The sequence below is a fragment of the Ochotona princeps genome, chromosome 4, assembly GCF_030435755.1.
Source record: "Ochotona princeps isolate mOchPri1 chromosome 4, mOchPri1.hap1, whole genome shotgun sequence".
In the NCBI taxonomy this organism is placed as follows: domain Eukaryota; kingdom Metazoa; phylum Chordata; class Mammalia; order Lagomorpha; family Ochotonidae; genus Ochotona; species Ochotona princeps.
The window spans coordinates 81,146,463-81,164,348 of NC_080835.1; the positions used below are offsets into that span (position 1 = coordinate 81,146,463).

The 17,886-nt window shown below is 40.2% G+C and overlaps 1 protein-coding gene across 1 annotated transcript in view; it reads left to right on the forward strand.

Moving 5' to 3' along the window:
* Positions 1–5,480: 5,480 nt before the first annotated feature.
* ALKBH8 (alkB homolog 8, tRNA methyltransferase) overlaps positions 5,481–17,886 on the forward strand; it is a 66,310-nt gene continuing 53,904 nt past the window's right edge. Inside the window, exons 1-6 of the mRNA XM_058663961.1 lie at positions 5,481–5,527; positions 9,066–9,201; positions 12,663–12,900; positions 13,535–13,654; positions 14,599–14,694; positions 16,724–16,828. Of these exons, the coding sequence (XP_058519944.1) occupies positions 5,514–5,527; positions 9,066–9,201; positions 12,663–12,900; positions 13,535–13,654; positions 14,599–14,694; positions 16,724–16,828 (709 nt within the window). The 5' untranslated portion in view covers positions 5,481–5,513. The remainder of the gene's footprint in view (positions 5,528–9,065; positions 9,202–12,662; positions 12,901–13,534; positions 13,655–14,598; positions 14,695–16,723; positions 16,829–17,886) is intronic.

The following is a 17,886-nucleotide window of genomic DNA, read 5'->3' on the forward strand; positions in this document are numbered from 1 at the left end:
GAGTTAGAACCTGATTTTTTTTTTTTTTCCAGAAAGCACTGCAGTAAATCTGATCTAGGTAATCCCAGAGTTACCTTCTGAGAACCACACACTGGTGCAGTTGCATCTACAGTGATGCCACTGTTGGCCCCTGGGCAGCCTTTGGGGATCTGGAGGGCAGTATTGGAAGATGCAGCACATTCCATATACTGCTTCCTTTCTTAGGTCTGCAAGTTTGATTGTCACACGTCACAGCCCTCACAAGAGCTGCTCTGGAGCAAGATGGGAGTAGGAGGGCACAGGCCCGGAGCTGCCTCTGTGCTGTCATTTAGACGTGGTTTCTGTGCCTCCTAAGCGGATATTTGGCTTCTATAATTCAAAAACTCTTTTTGTAAAATTGACAAGTGAGTTAGAAATGTCCGAATGTTTTTTAATTTATTTGATTTATTTGATGATGATTACAGGGTTGATCAGGGTGGGAAGGGTCGAGGATCAGGGAAAAGTGGGTGAAATCACTGTTTTCTAATTCTCCATTTCTTCTTGTCTCTAGGGGAAGGGGTGAGATAAATGGGAAAGCCACACCCAGTCTCCCAAATGTCCCAGTACCTAGGAGTGGGGAACCGCTACCCAGCATCAATCCAGGGTCCCACTCCAGTGCATGCTCTGAGGGTTCTGATCAAGTGGTTTGGATAGTTCTGAAATGCTGTTGATTTCACCAATCCAAGGATGAGGCAACCCTCCCAATGTCAGCAAGATAAAAGTACTCATTCAAGGCTGAGGAAATTAGGAGATCTTAACCACAATGCAATTAAATGCTTAAATCAATGTAATCTGATATGAGAAGTTTAATTTCCAAATTAGAGGTGCATGCAATGTGAATTCACATCCAGTATAACTAGTGAGGGTGCTTTCTCTCCATGGGTCTTTCAGAGATGAGTCGCTGAATGAAGACTTTTCAAACTAAAGTGTGCACAGATTTTTAAAGACCCTTTTTTTCTCCTAGAGTTAAGAAAACATTTTATTAAAATTAAATCTAGAGCCTGCATCATGGTGTGGTAAATTAGGCTTCTGCCTATGGTGCTGGCATCCCATATAGTTGTCGGTTCTAGTCTCAGCTGCTCCACTGCTAATCCAGCTCCCTGCTTACGGCTCAGGAAATCAACGGAGGATGGCCCAAGTGCTTGGGTCCCGTACCATGTGGGAGACCTGGAAAAAGCTCCAGGCTCCTGGCTTTGGATCTTGTTGGCTTTTGGTCATTATCACCTCCAGTTGTTGTGGCCATTTTTAGGATTGAACTCATGGCTAGAAGATCTCTCACTTTGTTTCTCTTTCTTTGTAAGTTTGCCTTTCCAATAAAAATAAATACATCTTAAAAAAAAAAACACAATAAAACACACAAATCTGAGGGTAGATGTCTGGTTTAGCAGTTACCATGTCACCTGAGATGTGCTGGGTTCGAGCCTCAGTTCTGTACTGATTTACAACCTGGGAGGCAATAGACGATGGTGCAAGTCTTTGGGTCCCTTCTATTCTGCCCAGAGAGGAAGTCTGGATTGAGTTCCACACTCTTTACTTCAGCTTGGTCCAGCTCTGGCTCTTTTGAGCATTTGAGAATGAACCCAGCAGATGGAAGATCTCTCTCCCTCTCTCTTCCTCCTTCCTCTTTTCCTCCCCCATACATCTATCTTTTAAATAAAACGGAAAAAAGAATGCACAAAATCCATTCCCACAGCCACCTGAAAGATTTCCCCGCCACTTCTTTGTTCTCTACTAGAAAAATACATTACGGAAAGAAATTTTTCTGTAAGACAAGCAAATCTTCTATCTCAAGAACAAAGATTTGGGGAGCTCAGTGTTTCACAGGTAAGATCTCACTTTTTCAAATAATCAAAATGCAATTTTCCAAGCTGAGTTTTAGGTTTATTACTAATAACTGAACACTGGATCCTTTCCCTTTTTCTCCTCGTGTGTGTATGTGTGACTTTTTGTTTCTAATCATTACGTGGGGAATACTTTTGCCTTAAGACTCATACATTACAAACTTCTCATTGCATTTTTCTACCATGGCATGAATAATGCATTTAGTCTGGAAATGTCATAGAAAACACCAAATGGTCTTCTATAATGCATTCTTGGAGATCCAAAAAGTCAGCAATTTCTGAAGCAGCAGAGAAGACACAGTTTGGGAAGCAAACTGGATGCCTATTTGTTATTTTTCCCTAGGAAGAATACCATTAATAGCAGAAGAGAAACAGAGAGAAAAGACTGAAAAATTAATTTTTTCTTCATCATAAAAAGGAAGGAAAAAATTCCAAAAATATCCTCAGGTGCAAATGGAAGTAAAACCAGAAGCTAGCCAGAAATAAGCAAGGGTTTGGAGACAGAGAAGAAAGTTAGAAACCTGTTAATCACAAAATTGAATCTAAAATTCAGCAGGACAGTACGACAGTTTGGAACCTCGGGACTGTTGGGACCACTGTGAATTTTGTGTGTGTGTGATTTAAGAGGAGTCTTGAAAAACACAAGTGCTGCTAGAATTTTGTCTCTGGATCCTTTATTAGTCATACCTCTTTTTCTTAGGTTTTGAGAATGATTATCGTATGATAATCTGGCCGGAAATGCAGCCCTTATGGAACACACTGTTAATTATCACTCCATCAATGTCTTTTTTTTCTCGTGCTGTTAAAACCAGCCCCTCTCATCCAGACCCATCCCCTCTTCTCCCCACCTGCTGCATTGATCTCGGGAAGGACAGGCCCTTTCATAGCGTCTTAGAGCCAATGCTGATTTGCCTTAGAGCAGTCATAACTGGCCAAGAGTAAGCCTGTGTGCTTATTTCCAATTCTACAGTAATATTTTATCACAAAGTAAGCGATTCAAAAGCATGCAAACATTGTAAAACAGTTCCACTTCTTCAGGTCAGGAGTTTGAGTTGCTTTGGCTGGCTTCTCTACCGTTAGTTTCACAAAGACAAAATCAAGAAGCTGGCCTCTGGAGCTCTTGCACTGTGAAGGATCTGTCTGCAGACTTGTTCAGATGGTTGGCAGAATCCAACTCTTGTGGTTACAGGACAAGGTCCCCATATCCCAGCTGGGGATTAGCTGGGAGTGCTCCTAGCTCATCAGATGCCTCCCTCCAGTCCTTGTATGCGGACTTATACCTCAGAATCAGCAACAAAGTTCTGAATTTTCACACTTGGAATCATTCTGGCTTCTTCTGCGTCATCTCTCTTGCTCCACCAAGAGTAAATGCCCTCCTCTGAAGGAATTCTGCTTAGATTTTGCCCTTGGTTAATGTAAGGGTAATTTATTTTAAGGGCTGCAAATTTATTCCCATCTGCATATTCACAGGTTTCAGGAGCTAGAATGTGGATAGCTCTGGAGGCCCATTATTCTGCCTATTATCATTTGTGATATATAGGTGGTCAACACACACACAGGGGAATTTCTTTGGGAATTCATTTCTTGTATGAAAAGACCAAGACAGTGCTCCTTTGTTTTTAGTTAAGTATATTAATATCGAGACAAAATGTCTAGAGTTACAGCAGCTACCTTGTAACCAGGAGACATTAAGAATGGGTATAAAACGTCAACAAACTGAGGAAACCAAATCAGGAGGCTGTAAAGCATAAATAGCAGAATCAATGCCAGGGATTGCCTTTGTCTGGATAGCCTGCCATTTGAGGAAATATCTATATATCTATAGATGATATAAATATTTAAGGAATTAGTCCAGTTTTGTGCTATTGTCAATTTAAAGCAAGTCTAAATATGCTGTTCCTTGACCTGATTTCTGGCACTCTACATTTCAAGGCTTTAAAATGTAGTATTGGCTAATCTGACTAAATTAATTTACACTTCATGTATACTTGCAGGTGGAGTCAATTTTAATCCTATGAGAACAGGCTCTCCATTACACTGTTGTGCTCACTGGTTGGCAAGCTACAGACTGTTGGCGAATCCTCACAGCACAGCAGGGGAGCTAAGAAATGCTTTTGCATTTTAAAGGTGTTGGGGAAAAGGAGGAGTAGAAGAGTATGTGGCAGTAAAGCTGAAAATATTATCTGGTCCTTTCCAAAACAATTGTTCTTCCTGCTGCACTAGCCATACCGGGGGACTCTGAGGAAGTTGAGCGAAGGGTTCTTTTAAGGAGAGACTCATTAGTTCAGCATTTGATACCATTTAGAATTATTACGGGCTCACCATATAATTCTATCTTCAAATTAGGTTTCCTTTCAGTTCGATGCTTATTAAGTTCCCATTACTACCAAACCGTGGAAGACACTGAGGCTCCATCATGAATTAAACAAGGTCTCAGTGAGGCTGAAAATTGTTCAAGTTGTCATCTTCTCTGAGAGAAGCAGTTTACATTGAGGAAGGATGACAGCCTGGGTAGAAAGGATTACATATAAAATTTCATAAGTACCACCTTTTTACAAGAACATTGAAGGAGGAATGGCAAAAGATTATTGGAAATTTAGGCTTGTATCTCACCAGCAAAAGGAGAGAAAAACAGCCAACAGCCATTGAACAGCTATTTATTTTATCATCATTTCAATCCCAGAAAGTAAATGCTGGGAAATTTAATATTTCTACTTCAGGTCAGGCTCCAATTGCCACAGTCTTTTTCATTATAGCCAAGTGTTTCCTGGGGTGGGTATCTGACCGAGTGGTTAAGACCCCCAATTCCAGCTTCTTGCTAATGTGGACCCTGGGAGGCAGCGAGTGATGGGTGAGTCAGATTTCCCCACGTTGGTATCATAGTATAGTCTTTCATAAGGAGTCATAATTCCATCAGAAGGTAGGATGTTTTACACTGTTCTGTTTCATACACGCTAGCCATATGCATCTATTTAAATTTAAGCTAATTAAAGCTAAATAACTAAAATAATTAATATTAAATAATGAAAATATTTTAAAAACCCAAGCTTCAGTTTCTTGGCTGCACAGGTCACATTTGCAATGCTCTCAAGCTACTCATCAGTAGTGTCTACCGTTCCAGACAGCTCAGATTACTAGAAAAAGTTTCCGTAACTGGAAAAAGAACTCCTGGATGTTTTTGAGAGCAGTTAGTAGTGCCCAATCAAGCAAGATTGCCACGGGGGACACTTAACGTTTCTCCTCACACCTCTCCCAAGCCTTTTATTTCTAGTCTTTATCAATGCTTTCCCTTGTCGCCTGCCATTGCTGTATCCTAAGGAATAGTTCCCTACAATTAATCCTGCTGTGGTGAGATGCGGATGGGGCATTGTATTTACACTACAGGAAAATGACCTCCAGTCCCAACCATCGTCCTTACACCCCCACAGCTCACAAACCAACGCAGGTAGAATACATCTCTATCAGAAATCATTTGCTGCTCAGCACTCTCTTTTAAGTGCGAACTGTCAGCAACATCTTTCCCACTTCCTTCTGCACCGTACGAGGTAACACGCCATGCTTTCCACACTGACGCTCCGGGAGGCGAAGGGGCTTGTGGGCGCGGTGTCCGTCACCCCGCGGACGCATGGGAAATGTAGTGCCGAGGCTTCCAACATGGCCGCGCCCAGGTGAGGTGGTGTGCGGGTATGCGCGGCGGGTTCCTTGGGCTCTGAAGTGAAGAGGCTGGAGGGAGGATATGGCCGAGCCGCTGTGGGGGTGTGTGGCACTTCTTGCTGAAGACAGCGTTGGCCTTCAGTCCGTCTTCCAGTTACCGGCCTCGCCGTTGACGAACTGAGCCGTGCCCTGGTGTGGCCCCTGGGCAGTTGTCTCTCGAGGAGTTTTGTCCGTGTTTAAATTGCAGGAGTTTGTGTTTGGTACGAGTTCCCGCGTGGCTCTTTTTTTTTTTTTTAATTTGGGGTTTGTAATTGGGACGGGGGTTCCCTCGTCTAACGCGTCCAGGGCTCCGCTGACTGAACCTGGGTCAGTGCAGTCCAGCAGAGGGGTGGCCGTGGCCCGAGGACCTGCCCAGCTGAGGGTCCGTGTGCTCCTATTTGAGTAGTGCCTGAGACTCTGGGGCCTCCCATGGTGTGAACCGGTTGTTTCTGAGTGTTGTTTTTACTGAACATGTTTATTGTCAGCTGCAACCCAGGCACTCACTCAGTCTGCGCCCACAGTCTCTTGGTAATCCCAATGCAGGTACTTGTAATGCAGTGTGGTAAGAACTTCAGAGTCAGAGATACACACCCAGTGTTAATGAAAACACCGAACAAGGATGCCAGACTCAAAGTTGTGGTGGAGAGGTTTAGGAATCCGCAAACTCCCCAGTGGCTTCCTGTGGGATGCCAGATGCTACCTCATGAATAATACATAGAAAATCCCAACTTAATGGGTTGTACTTTCTATTAAGGTATAGGAGAAAGCTGAATAACCAAATTAATGAGAGCATATGAAAATGCAGTTTATGTTTTTTAAAGAGTTAAAATGAGGGGATATGATGAGTGAGAGGTGTTTTTTCTATTCATTTAAAACCATTATTTTAAAGTAGGTAATTTAATATGAACAGATACCAAATTAAAAATACATTATCGAAGATGAATGCTCCTTCTCATTGCTGTACTCACCCATCTTGTCTCCTTGGAGTCAGCCTATGTCACCAACATCTTGTGTGTTCCAAGGAGCTAGATGTACGACTAGAAGTTGCCCTGGACTTTAAAGAAAATCAAGCTTCCTTTGATAAGAATTTAGAATTTTTCTAATGTTGCTATTACATGTGATTTAAGCACAGGCACTTTTTTTCCCTATGCTTCCTGGTTCGTAATGGGTATACATTACTTCCCAGTTTGTAATGGGCACGCATATAGGATAATATACAGTGTGGTACACTGGAGTTAAATTTACCAACAAGCAAGTTGCAGAAAATGCATCATCATCAAATTCTTATCCCAGAGAATTTGCTTAGATTGCAAGTGGTTGGACCATATTCAGTACAGCTGGTATCCTAGTGGGTGGTGACTTTCTGTAATGTGCCGTGGAGAATGCAAACACCTGTGCAGTGGTGGAAACTCCCTGCTAGGGTTACAGCTTTCTTAGAGAGGGGCACCTCCAGATCTCAGCAGCTCATCAGCCTATTCCTTGTTGAGGTGACTCAGATCTATGGAGTCCGAGAATTGTGAAGCTGTTGAACTGAAGTAAAAATTAAGCCTCCCAGAGCATCCCGACTTGCCTTCAGGGGCAGTAAACTTCATGATAGAGGGAGGGCTCTAGGAAAGAGGATGGAAGAAATGTGGTTATAGGGCTCCCTCTGGTGGTGTCGCACTATTGGCAGCTGACTTGCAAGATTTTCAGTGGCTTTTCTGTCTCAGTTTTTCCGCTTTGCAATCATTTACCAATGGGAAATATTGAGAACGAAGCTATTTATGCATCATCCCATGTTATCTATGATATGCTGTCCATTTGCTGCCTCTAAGATAGAGATCTTGAAGTAGGATGGCTGTAAAGTAGTTCCTTTGAAGTCCTCGGCTAATCACCAGTGTTTAAAACTATTATCTTACTCTTCTGATAATAACAGTAATAGAGTAAAAAATGAACTTAATCTTTCCTGACAAAGCTATGAGAAGCATGATTAATATGGTTTTTAAAATATTTATTTTTATTTGAAAAGCAGAGTTATACAGAGAGAAGGAAGGAGAGAAAGAGAGAAAATCTTTGATCTGCTGGTCTGCTCCCCAAATGGCCACAATGGCCAGAATTGAGCTGATCTGAAGCCAGGAGCCAGGAGCCAGGAGGTCTCCTGCATGGGTGCAGGGACCCAAGAACTTTGGGCCATCGTCTGCTGCTTTCCCAGGCCATAAGAAGGGAGCTGCTTTAGAAGTGAAGCAGCTAGGACTCGAACCAGCTCCCATATGCAATGCTGACACCACAGGCAGAGGCTTAGGCCTGCTATGGAATGGCTCCTGCTGTGATTATATTTTTACTCACAGATGAAGAAATTGAAACACTGAGGTATATAATTAGCCCAGGATCATATAGTTAATAACTATAGAGCTGAAATTTTGCACCTGCACTCCTAAACACTGTGTTCTACTGCCATGTAGCCCGGAATGAGGGTCTGAGTTAACTAGAAGAAGTGTGATTAGTTCTTGTCTTTGAAGATCTGATTGTCCAGTACAAGGGGCAGATGTTAGAACAAATAATAGTGCAATGTTAGAAACCTTTCCTGCAGACCTCAGTCTCTTCCGAAGGACCCATTTCCTATTGTCACCTGCCAGACATTGCGACTGTGTACCCCACGTAGTGCCTTGAACATACCGGAATCCGACTTGTTTCCTCCCTTGCTGAGCAGCGCTGCTTAGCCGCCTTCTTGGCCAGCCAGTGTTGTGATGGTGTCACTAACCTCAGTCACTCAGACATTCACCTGTTAGAAAGTTGTCTTTTTCTCTCTCACGTCTGAGTAGTTGATTCTGCCTGAACTTTTTCTCACCTAACCTGCTTTCCTTCTGTTTCTTTTCTTTCTGCTGCCTACAGCCTGTGTCAGGTGTGCACGACTACTTGCCAAGTTGATTTATTGTTATAGATCTCCTTGCCTGCCGCCTGCCACTCTGTCACACGACCCCGGGTGCTAGGAAGATGGATTGCTGGCAATGCGATAGGCTTGGCAGGCAGTGTTTTTTCTGTACTTAAAGATTAATAAGTAAAATTTTGAGTATTTATTTGCTGTTTTGAAATCTGATTTTATTGAGCCTCCTAAATTTATTCCTTTTTTGACTTCGTAGTGAACAGGGAATGGGACCAGAGAGTCATTACTCTCTCTTCTCTAAAAAAGTTATGCCAGCATTTTATTGTTTAACCAGACATGTCCATGTTTATTTTAGCTCTTTTTCTGCTGTGTGGAATATCTTCTGCCCTGTATCAGTTTGTGTGCAAATCATGGAGCTGAGACTTTTTTTAGAACCCTCAGAAATGTTATGACGTTTCTTAGATATTTCATTATTTGGAGATTGTTGTTGTTGTTGTTGTCATCAGTTTTCTAGATTGGTGAAAGATAACTAAGGATTTAAGAAACTCTTTGCACAGAAATTTTTATGAAATGTATTAAGATACAAATAGCATCGTTATGATTATTCCTTTGACTCTTTAAGGTTGAATTTTGTACCTTTTTTTTTTTAGTATTGCTATGGAGAGCAGGCATCAGAGTAATTGCAAACTCAACAAGGCTGAGAAGAAACTCTTAAGGAAACAAATGAAAGCCAAACATACTCTACTGAGACATGAAGGCATTGAAATAGTGTCCTCTGCCACTCAGGTGACATAAAACTATTATTCATTAAATGTAAACATGTTGACATGTTAATATATTTCGTTTATTGTGTACTGTGTAACATCCATATTAAACATACTATAGGACATTCTGTTTCAGCCTATAGCCTAGCCTGTAATTTGAATTTCATTTGATCTTAGCCAGAAGGCCAAGGAGGCATTATAATTTAGATTTCTATTGATTTAACTAGAGAACATTTTACATATATATTGATAATAGCACTGCAAAAGTGTTTTCAAATTATAGAATATACTTATAGTAATTATTATAGTAATTGCTCCCAAATCCTTAAGTTCTAATGTATTTCAACACTCAGCTCCATACTCATGGCTTCCAAACTGTGTTTAATCTGGGCTTTGATTATTTTTTTCCTCCATAGTATTATTAAAGGGAAAAGGCAGATTTATATGCAGACTTAAATTATATTTTATCTATCCTGAAGAGAACAAATATTTGTCTAATGACATAAATACAGATGTTTTTGTGAAAATTTATAACATGATGAAATTTTCTTTTTTTTTTTTTAAGGATTCATTTTTATTACAAAGTCAGATATGCAGAGAGGAGGAGAGACAGAGAGGAAGATCTTCCATCCGATGATTCACTCCCCAAGTGAGCTGCAATGGGCTGGTGCGCCGATCCGAAGCCGGGAACCAGGAACCTCTTCCGGGTCTCCCACACGGGTGCAGGGTCCCAAAGTTTTGGGCCATCCTCAACTGCTTTCCCAGGCCACAAGCAGGGAACTGGATGGGAAGTGGAGCTGCCGGGATCAGAACCGGCGCCCATATGGGATCCCGGGGCATTCAAGGCGAGGACTTTAGCCGCTAGGCCACGCTGTCGGGCCCAACATGATGAAATTCTCAAGAGCAATTGTCAGGACTGAAGATAACTTACAAAAAGTCAATTTTCTGCTTTGTAATTTTATTACTGACAAAATGGCTTGGATAAGTAATTATTAATATAATCCTTGTATGTGTTTATATTGTGTAATTCATGTGTAGTAGGAATGCGTTGCTCCCTGCCTTCCCCTTGTGTTTGTGCTGTCTGCCATTACAGTTGTCTGTAAGTCTTGTGGACAGCATCTCTTTGGACTAGGCTCCTCGAGGCATGCCTCACCACCTTCCTTTCCTGGCTGGGCAGAGCACCCTTGACATTGATGAAGTCTCAGCAACAACACCACTGAGTTAGGAATATGAAAATGATTCTGTTAATTATAGTTGCATCTAACCAGATTATTTTGATATTTTAATTAATAGTCCTCATTGACTGAGGCAAGCCATCTGAGATTAAATATTATGTCATGTTATCTATTGGGTATGTTTAATATGTGTTATGTGTATAGTTGGATACATATAAAGTATTGGCTATCCTAAAACGGAACAGAGTTTTACCTTTCTTGTTATGTAATTTTATAGTAACTTTATTGCATTCTTTTCAGGTAAGAGTCTAGGTTTTCAAATGTGTGATAAACTGAATATGCTGCACTATGTATTAATCTTGAATTTCATATAACTGTTGGGCCTCAGGCCACATCTAGCTAATAACCTAATAATGGATTAAAGTTTTATGTATTTCAAGGAGTGAGGAGAAGGAAGAGGCAAAGGGAAAGAGAAAAAGTGAGAATCTTTCTTTCTGGTGTTTTTTCCAAATGCCCACAGTAGCCAGGTCTGGATCAGGCTGAGCCAAGAGCCAGGAACTCCATCTGGGTGTCCCATGAGGGAGGCAGGGACCAAAGCACTTGGCCACTGTGTGCTGCCTCCCAGGCTGTGCATTAGCAGGAAGCGACGTTGGAAATAAAGGCAGAACTCGAGCCTACGCACTCCAATATCAGGCTCTGGTGTGCCGTGTGGTGGCTTAACCTAACTTTCCACAATGGCAGTCCTTGGGTTTTACATTTTTAAAGGATTGTTCAAATATAAAGCAATGACTGTGAGAGAAATGTATATGGTTCATGAGGCCCCAAATACTTACTCTTTTTAGACGAATTTTGCCAATGCCTGGCATAAATTGTGAAATTGATGAGAGTTGTCTATCAAAGATTCAGCTTTCTGTACTACAGTGTTCCTGAAAGTCATAGATTGTAAATTAAAGATCTTAACATTTAACCGAATCAGTTTTAAGTATATACTTTGTGGGTCCTAGGCCATACATCCCAGAAAAAAAAAATAGGAGATGCCATTTTCTTCCTTCAAAACACACAAGAACAAACAAAATCCTTGAATGAGGTTTAGTGCCACCTGAAAATGACGGAAGAAACTGAAACGCACATGCAGACAGACGAGAATGCCTATCCACTAATTAGCTTCACAAATCCTGTGACAGTTGGGGCTAGGCCAGGTGGAGGCAGGGAGCCTGGGTTTCCCATGTGGTAATCAAGATGCTTGGGCCTGAACTCTGTGCTATGGAAGCAGGTACTCCAAATGGCCTGTTACCTTCCAGGCTAAAGGCCGGCCCCATTTTAGTATAGTTTTTTTTTTTTTTTAATTGGAAGGCAGATCAGATTTATAGAAAGAAGGAGAGAGAAAGATCTTCCATCTGTTGGTTCACCCCCAAATGGCTGCAGTGGTAGGAGCTGAGCTGATTTGAGACCAGGAACTGGGGGCTTCTTCTGGGTCTGCCACTTGGGTGCAGGGTCATGGTGTACTGCTCTTCCAGGCCTTAAGCAGGGAGCTGGGTGGGAAGTGGAGCAGCTGGAACACAGACCGGCGTCCATAAGGATTCCCAGTGCTTGCTTGCAAGGTGAGGATTTAGCCATCGAGCTATCACACCAGGCCCCATTTTAGTTTCTGTTGAATATTATAGCGAGGTTAGAATAAGAGTTTGGATTTGAAAACTGAAGAAATCAGCCTAAAACACAACTCTCTGTAATAATTACCACCTTAACCTATTTTCCTTTTTTTTTTTTTTTTTTTTTTTGAGATTTATTTTTTTATTTGAAACCACAGTTACAGAGACAAAGGGAGAGAAAGAGAGAAAGAGGTCTTCCATCCACTGGTTCACTCCCAAATGGCCGCAGCAGCCAGAGCTGGGCTGGTCTGGATCTGAAAGCCTGGAGCTTTATTGCAGACTGCCACGTGGGAGCAGGGACCCAAGGACTTGGGGGCCATGCTCCCTGTCATGGAACAGCTTGCTTCTTCTCCTCTGTCCTTTTCATTATGTTAAGTTTATATTTCTGAAAAGTAAGAAAATCATCTTTTCATTCATATTTATGGTAGTTAAATAATGCATATTCCTCTGAAATAGACTATTTAAATGTTTGTAACTTATTAGTGAATTAATTTATGTGCTTTACATGAAGTTAGGAAACCAAATAATCATAATGAAACATTTCTAATTACATATTTGTAGATGTATTAATTAAAAATAATGCTATCTGACTTTTTTTAAACAAACATGTTGACATTTGTAATTTACATTGCTTTCTTTCTCTGTTTTTTTTTTTTAAGAACCTGGTTGTTGCCAATGGTGGTTTGGGTAATGGTGTGAGTAGGAGCCAGCTGCTGTCAGTGTTGGAGGAATGTGGACTGGTAGACGCTCTCTTAATGCCACCTAATAAGCCCTACTCATTTGTAAGATACAAAACTGCGGAAGAATCCAGGAATGCATATGTTACTCTTAATGGAAAAGAAATAATAGACAACTTAGGACAAAAGATCATTTTGTACTTGAATTTTGTGGAAAAAGGTATTGTCACACCCATTATCTTTTAAAAATGGTTCTTGTGTGTATGAGTTTTTAGAGACATAACAGTGTGGGGGAGTTTTTTCCTCTGATAGAAGATCATCAGTTAATTATTTTGTTTTAATAAACATTCTTTAGTCACTTGCTCTATGCCGGGTTCAGGGTCTCAGCACTTAGACCATCCTCTACTGTTTTATCTGACATCTCAGTAGGAAGCTGGACGGGAAATTAGAGCAGCTGGGAAGGGGACTGGTGCCCATACAGATGCCAGCATTGCAGGCAGCAGCTAAATGTGCTACACCAAAACACTAGCCATGACATTTTGACTTTTTGGTTAAGTTACATACTATGGCTGTACCTTGTCTCTTAATGATATTTTAAAAGCAATTCAGTCACATTCAAATAGAATATGATTAAGCAAATACTATTCTGTTTGCTTTTGGTAATTGCAGTAGATAAAATGTGTACAATTTTATTATTTGTTTTCATATTTTTGATATGTTACATGCTTCCAGTGTTCTTATTCCTTATTTGGGGATTGAGAGTTTTATGAACTATATGTGACCACAGGACTGAATTATTTACAGTTAAGAACTTTAAGTTTTATATGTGACTTTTTAAATTTGGTTTTCTACAGTGCAGTGGAAGGAGTTGGAGCATCAGACCTTACCTCCAGGCCTTATGGTAATAGAAGAAATAATTTCTTCTGAGGAGGAGAAAATGCTTTTGGAAAGTATTAATTGGACAGAAGATACAGGTAATTGAAATTTTAGGTAGCAATTTTGAACTCTGATATTGAACAGTTCTGCAAAATGTAATGCTATTATTCCTTTATTTGATTAAAACCCTTAATATTTCTTCAAAATAATTGAAAGTAGCTAATGTTAGAAAGTCATAATAACAATTCTTAGGAACATTAATAATGGAAAATATTAGTTTTAAACCCCAGACTGATAAAGTGCTATACTTCAGACTGATTGTTTACTAGCCAACATTCTTATAACGAACTTTTGTTTTCTAAAGACTTATTTATTTATTGCAAAGAAGAGAGACAAAGAGATCTTCCATCCACTAGTCCACTTTGCAAACGGCTGCAGCAGGCAGGGCTGGGCCATGCTTAAGCCAGGAACCAGGAGCTTTACTCTGACTGGTGGCAGGGGCCCACCTTTCACTGCTGTTCTAGCTGCTTCAGTAGGAAGCTGGGTCAGACGTGCGGCATCCTGGACTTGAACTGGCACCGTGATTGGGAAGCTAGTGTGTCAAGTGGTGTCATAACCCACAGTACATAACTGTGTATAAATAACTTTTGTGAGCCCTTTCACAATGATCATTTCATTTTCGTCTGTGCATTTTATAGCCAAGTTCCTATGAGGAAACATTGTGTTATCTAGTAAGAACCTCTGGAGATACTTTCAAGCTAGGGCTACTGTTTTTTCCAGATCATTAGCAGTGTTCTGAGCGGCAGTGCAGGTGTTTAACGCTCACTGTGGCTGGATGGAACTCTTCCAATGTTTAATACAATTTCAGACTTGAAAGAACAGCAGATATAAGCAGAATGGTTTATTTGATTAAGGCTAGTAATTTAGCCTTTGGTGAAAGTTACCATTACTAGACAAATCTTTACTTAGAACGTTGACTTTGAAATATGTGAAAAAATGTAGTTCTTTTTTCCCCTCAAATCTTTTTTTTTTTTTTACATAGTTCAGAAATCCTTGAAACACAGAAGAGTAAAGCATTTTGGTTATGAATTCCATTATGAAAACAACAATGTAGATAAAGAGAAGCCACTCCCTGGGGGTAAGTAATTGTTAATAAATAATGAATATTGGTTGAAAAACAGGTTTAATATGTTAATAGTAAGTCATAGTTGAAGGTGTATTTTCTAACTTTTTTATTTGTAGGTGAACCTCTGAAATGATAATAGTGAGATATTATAATTAGCTAAATAGTATGATATTTTTGGTGAAAAAAATTGAACATGAGTAAAGCTGAAGTTCCTTTTGACCACCGTTTTTGCTCCCATGCTTCTTGAAAGTGTGAGCTATTACCATTTTAGTTTAGTATTTACCTATTTCTTTAAAAATATTTATTTATTTATTTGGAAGGCAAAGTTACAGAGAGAGGGAGACAGTGATCTTTCATATGTTGGTCTACTCCCCAGATGGCCAGGAGCTAGGAGCTTCTTCCAGGGTCCCGGTGCAGCGGCCCAAGCATTTTGGGCTGTGCTCTGCTGCTTTCCTAGCTCCGTTAGCGGGGAGCTTAAAGTGTATCAGCCGGTACTCAAGCCAGCTTCCAAAGGGGATACTGGCACTGCAGGCAAGAGCTTTACCCACTACACCACAGTGATGACCCCACATATTATTATTTTAACTTTTTCAAAAGCGAGCTCATATCCGTACATGTAGATACCTGTACGGGTGTGTGGTTTCGCATGTGTGCTGTTGTGTGGTATGAATGGTGTGGCGTGCACACTCCTGCACGTGTCCTGGCAGCTGGCTTTCTATCCGCGATACATCTTCCATAGGACGTTTTATACAGGAGATATGTGAAGAGCTTACAGGTTTTTATTTTGCTGAATGTCCTGTAATAATTGGTTCAGTTAGTTTCCTGTTGAAGCATAGTAAGGCTGTTTCTAGTTTTAGTGTCTGTAAGCAGCACTGCAGTGATGCCTCTCGTACACTAGGCCCAAGTTTCTTGAATGAGCCTACTAAAAAATAAAATCATATCAAAGATTATATTCATTCAAAACATGCTAATTAGTTCAGATTTATCTCCAAAGCGGCTCTACCAAAACCAAACCAAACCAAAACAAAACAAAAAAACACACAAGAAAACCAGCTCTACCAATATTCTCACCGAATGTGTCCCTGTTATTAATACAACTTGAATTTGTAATTTCTTGATTACTCATGGGGCTGGCTATTTTTATTTCCCTTTTGTTTGAATTTCATTATATATCCTTTGTCAGTTTTTTTATAATGTGTTATTTAGCTGATTAATAAGATTTACTGTATACTCTGGATAATAATTCTGTGGTAGAATTCTTTTTTGTTACCGTGACCTACACTGCAGGAACAGGGCTGGAGAGAGAGGTGAAGTTGTAGGTGAGAAAATAAGAAATGAGACACAAGATAAAGACTATAAAAGCAGGGGCCGGGGGGAACCCTGTTCTCTTAAGGCCGGGCCCAAATCAGGAGCCCAGAATTCCCATCAGGTTCCCCATGTAGGTGAGAGGGTCGTGATCGCTGAGCCGTCACCTGCAGTCCTCCCTGGCGCCCCTCAGCTAGAAACTGAAATCAGTGGAGCTGGGCCTGGAAGCCTGGTTAGCCAGGCGTTCTGAGACGGGGTGTGGGTGACCTAGGCAGGGTCTTCGCTGCTGCCAGACTCTTACTCCTCTGCTAGAATTCTTAAACTTTTATGATTCTGGTCTTATATGTAAACTTTTTCTTTCATTATGAAACAATCCTTATAATTCCAGAAAACTAGCTTAACCAAAAAGTTAGCAAAGAACAGTCAGAAGTGGTCAAGTTAATTTCCACTGTGTATTATAGTTTATAATTTTATTAGTATTTTGCAAAATATCAAAATTATTAGTAAATTGTTCTTTTGGGCTTTATATTTGATAAAACCAACAAAATAAGAAGTTCCTTAAGAAAATTTTGTTTTTACCTTAACATTTTACTCTGTGGATTTTTTTATTATTAATTGATTCAACTGCCATGTTAAAAGCTATTGATTTCCATCATTTTTTAAAATTATTATTCTTAGGTAAAACATGCAAAGGAAGTGTTTTACTATGTTTTGTATTTATGATTAATGGTTTTAGGTCTGCCTGATATTTGTGACAGATTTTTGGAGAAGTGGTTGAAGGAAGGTTACATTAAACATAAACCTGATCAGCTGACCATAAATCAGTATCAGCCTGGGCATGGTGAGTATTTCTTTTTGTAAAACTCCAGGCATGTATTTCAGAACTATTTTGATGATATAGCTCTCTGAGATTAAAAAATGTTATTTTTTTTGGTCAAACCACCTATCATATCACATTGGTTACTTGTGTTGATCTCAGTTCTGAAGGGAAGTTAAAAAAAAAGCATTTGTGTGTATGTATGTGATGCCTGTTTATGAAGTGAATGTGGCAGAATGTTATAAATAGTTAAATTTTAAAGCAAAATAAATTAAAAGACTGCATATAAAAAGAACCTAAAGTATAGGTAAAATGACACCTACTTCTGTCTTCTATTTTCCTTGTTATTTCTCAACATTTTAATTATAAGAAGTAATGATTGTTTGAGAAATAGGTATATTAATGGAATACACCAACTAATTTTATGGAAGGAAAGGTTCATTGGTTGGATGATCTTTATTTGAAAGTGTGAAAGACAGTTGTAGGATGTTAGCAGAGTTTTTTTTGTCTGATGTTTGTAATGATTTCATGGTTTTAAGGATTTTAATGGTAAGAATTGTTGACCTTTTTCATGTATTTATTTCAGTGTGTTTCCACTGCTGTATCAGCTTCTTGAGAGCAGGGACTGAGTATTGCTTGCTCTGTACACCCTCACCCTGTGGCAAGGTTTCTCTGCCTGTGAGGTGCTCAGCTCACGGAGGGATAGCTTGACTGAGCCAGCCGGTTGTAATTATCTGTATGCTGCCATCTTCACTCCTAGCTGCTGCTTTTGCTCCACAAGAACTTGGGGATCCACCATTTTCTAGGGGAATATTAACTTTGGTATTTGTCTTCACATCTTCCTCTTGGGCTAGGATTGGATGCATGTCCTAGTTACACAGTGACTCCCAGGACTTGATTGGGTCCAATGGGTTTTTAACTTACAGTTAGGATACTTTTAGATTTAGGGGGGTGTATTGTGGTGCAGAGTTAAGCCACTACGCAGGACTCCTGCATCCCCTGTCAGAGTCCTGGTCTGAGTCCTGGCTATTCCACGTGCCATCCTGCTTGCTGCTAATGTGTCTATGAAGCCAGCAGGTGAT